At 26.0% G+C, this 3,001-nt stretch overlaps 1 protein-coding gene across 1 annotated transcript in view; it reads right to left on the bottom strand.

Moving 5' to 3' along the window:
- Nucleotides 1-3,001, bottom strand: part of LOC108688113 — a 5,178-nt gene continuing 2,177 nt past the window's right edge. Inside the window, exons 2-3 of the mRNA XM_018194219.1 lie at nt 2,257-2,424; nt 1-218 (exon numbers count right to left, since the gene is read on the bottom strand). Of these exons, the coding sequence (XP_018049708.1) occupies nt 1-218; nt 2,257-2,424 (386 nt within the window). The remainder of the gene's footprint in view (nt 219-2,256; nt 2,425-3,001) is intronic.

Here is a 3,001-nt window from a genome sequence, read left to right as displayed (position 1 = left end):
CTAATTCCACGAAAACATTAGCAATAGATTGATCAGGATGCATGAAAAAATAAGACGTTGAGACCAAATTCCGGATCCAGGCATTGCCGAATTGCAATAGTCAGTTAAACAGGAACAAACTTCTTGTCTACCACCAAAGCCACTGCGTTGATAACATTTGCCTTTATAATTTGATTCATCCCATCCGCATCCTCGAATAACTCGCATATCTGGTGGTACTGTGTAAAAAAATATTCACCTTTTTTATCTCATTATATAAATATTAATTTGTTTTATGCTAAATATTATTTCTATATGATAATTGAATCGTTTTTATAGCATTATAAACATTGCATTTTACGCAAATGTATAATTTAATAATGTTGTATCTTTCATACAACTATATATATTATATTTTTTGTACAACTATATGTTTTTCGGATTCTTTACATATATGTATAAAAAGTAAATCATCATATAATTATACTAGAGAGAGAGAGAGAACTATCAAACTTTTTTATCTTTTATGACTACCAGAGCGTCATTTTGACCGCTAATGCAAAGAATATATTCTATGAAAATTATTTAATTAGACAAAATCGATTTCAATGATCATAAAAATAGAGTTACTTTCAATAGAGCCACTTTAAAATAAATAAATTGCTTATTTTACTCATTTATTTTTATTTGTTATAGCCCCATTTATTGTACAGTAACTCATATCACTATCACTAAAAATTATAGCAAACCGTTGCTGAAAAAGTATATATTATATTGGAAAATTTTGAAGTACTCTACACTATAGTATAAAATAATAAAGCCAAATAATTGATGTAAGTTAATTAATATAAAACAGTCTGTTACGTATTATTATAATTTTATAGATTAGATCTAGTGAAATTATAACAAAATTTAATCAATTATCTAAAATTAAAGTAAATGGGTCGAAGTACTTATTATAAAACTAATGAAAAAAAAATTTTAATTTTACGTAATGAGGGAAGAAAGGGAAGTTACTAAAATTATTGATCCAAGAAATTGATAGAAAATGCATTAAAACTTAAAAATGATAAAGAAATTAGAGATTCCAAGCGAAAAACTATATGTCGAATTAATCGACTATATGTAAAATTGTACATTTCTAAGATTGATTCATTCAAGTCACCAAATGAAATTGAAAATGAACTCAATCTTTCTATAAGTGCACAGTTCGACAAAGACTTTAAGAATATAATTTAAATGATAGAGCTGCCAAAAAAGTTCCATATTTAAAGAATGTAAGGTGCAGATTACAATTTGCAAAAGATCAATAATGGAGTGGTCCAGAAAGTGCTTAAAAAATGGAAAAATATTTTATGGTTTTTTTAGTATATTTTCTAGTATATATTTAGATAAAAATCCTGATTTGGTGGTCTTCTCACATAAAACTCTCCATCAAATTTATTTTGGTTTCGTCTGACCATAAAATATTTCTCTATTTTTTAATTCCTTCTGTATCACTCTATTTTACATGTAGTTTTAATTTTTTGGTTGTCCACGAAGGAAGGAGAAAATTTATTTTTAATGTATATGTACGTTCATTATCATACAATATATTTTTAAATTAAAAAAATTAAATTAAACCGTAAAAAATACCTTTTTTAAATATCTATCATGTGAAACTTATATTGGTATTATATTATTGATTTAACGCATCCGGTCAAATTGACCACTCTGGTAGTTCTAGGTAGAACATGAAATTCTCGATCACACGTTAATGATTGAGCCAACGGTATGGCATCATACAATACATATTACATATTCAGTCACGGAATGAAATTGAAAAGTCACGGAATGAAATTGCGCTAAATCAAGAACTGTACAAATGATAGGCGAAAAATTGCGAATCGGTCAAAATGACCATCTTAGTGTAATGTTAACACGTTAAGTGCTGTGCTAGTCGCAATGACTAATTGTCAGCCAGCGGCATTACTGAATTTAAAAAAAGCTCAAAAATTAAACTCATAAAAAATGACATTAGTAATTCTGTAAATATAATATAATAAGTAATAATCCAAGACATTAAACAAACTAAACATGACGATTTTACATAATTCATCATGCTTATAATATAATTGCATCACATAATATTTCGTCAACACGTGGATATGATAGTGAAAATTTAATTCACTCCGGCGTTATTGAATAGATAAGCAATTAAATTTGATATTCAACATAATAATATAGATAAATAAATAGTTAATTTTTAATAATATCAATGTAATTATTAACACATACAGCCATTGACACTAAACTCGATGACTTGTGTAATTTTTCGGCACATTGTGTACTTTGCACCATCTTTAAGATCCGAGCAATCTATTTTCATGGAATCTGGAGGAACAAGATCGGCACATTGGCTATTATTGCGGCTGTTACACTGATAACATTGCATAGCATTGCCACCTGTAAAATATAATTAATTTATTTGTATTTTTGTATTTTTCTTATTTTTTCATAAGTACGCATTTATATACATAAACACGCGTATATATTGCATGTGAATATAGATTTACATTGCTTAGTGAAGGAAAGTTACATTTCGTATTGTGATTCCAAAATGCTTTTATATAATATAAGTTATATGTATACCACAAAATATATTTAATTGTAGTTTGTAATTATTAAATAAATTAAATTCAAAACATTTTTTACATACATAAATACGTATACATAACATCTTTTAAAGCAACTTTTAATTACATCATAATAATGATGAAAAATTAAAATTTATATTATATATATATACACACACACACACACAAAAGTTGATACTAAGAAATTAAGTTTGATTTATAAAAATATTATAGATTAAGGAATTAAATAACGGTAATCAAATATACTATCCTTTGATTCAGTTTGCTCCCAGACAGCATACAATATTTATAAGGCTTATTTGAAATATTTATTGTAAATCTTGTAGTAAATATTATAGAAATAAGATATTATAATTCAAACAAGAAATATTTAACAGAAATATTTA

The sequence above is a fragment of the Atta colombica genome, unplaced genomic scaffold (genome assembly GCF_001594045.1).
Source record: "Atta colombica isolate Treedump-2 unplaced genomic scaffold, Acol1.0 scaffold225, whole genome shotgun sequence".
Taxonomy (NCBI): domain Eukaryota; kingdom Metazoa; phylum Arthropoda; class Insecta; order Hymenoptera; family Formicidae; genus Atta; species Atta colombica.
Note: the sequence above shows the minus strand (reverse complement) of the source record. Positions and strands in the feature narration are given on the sequence as shown.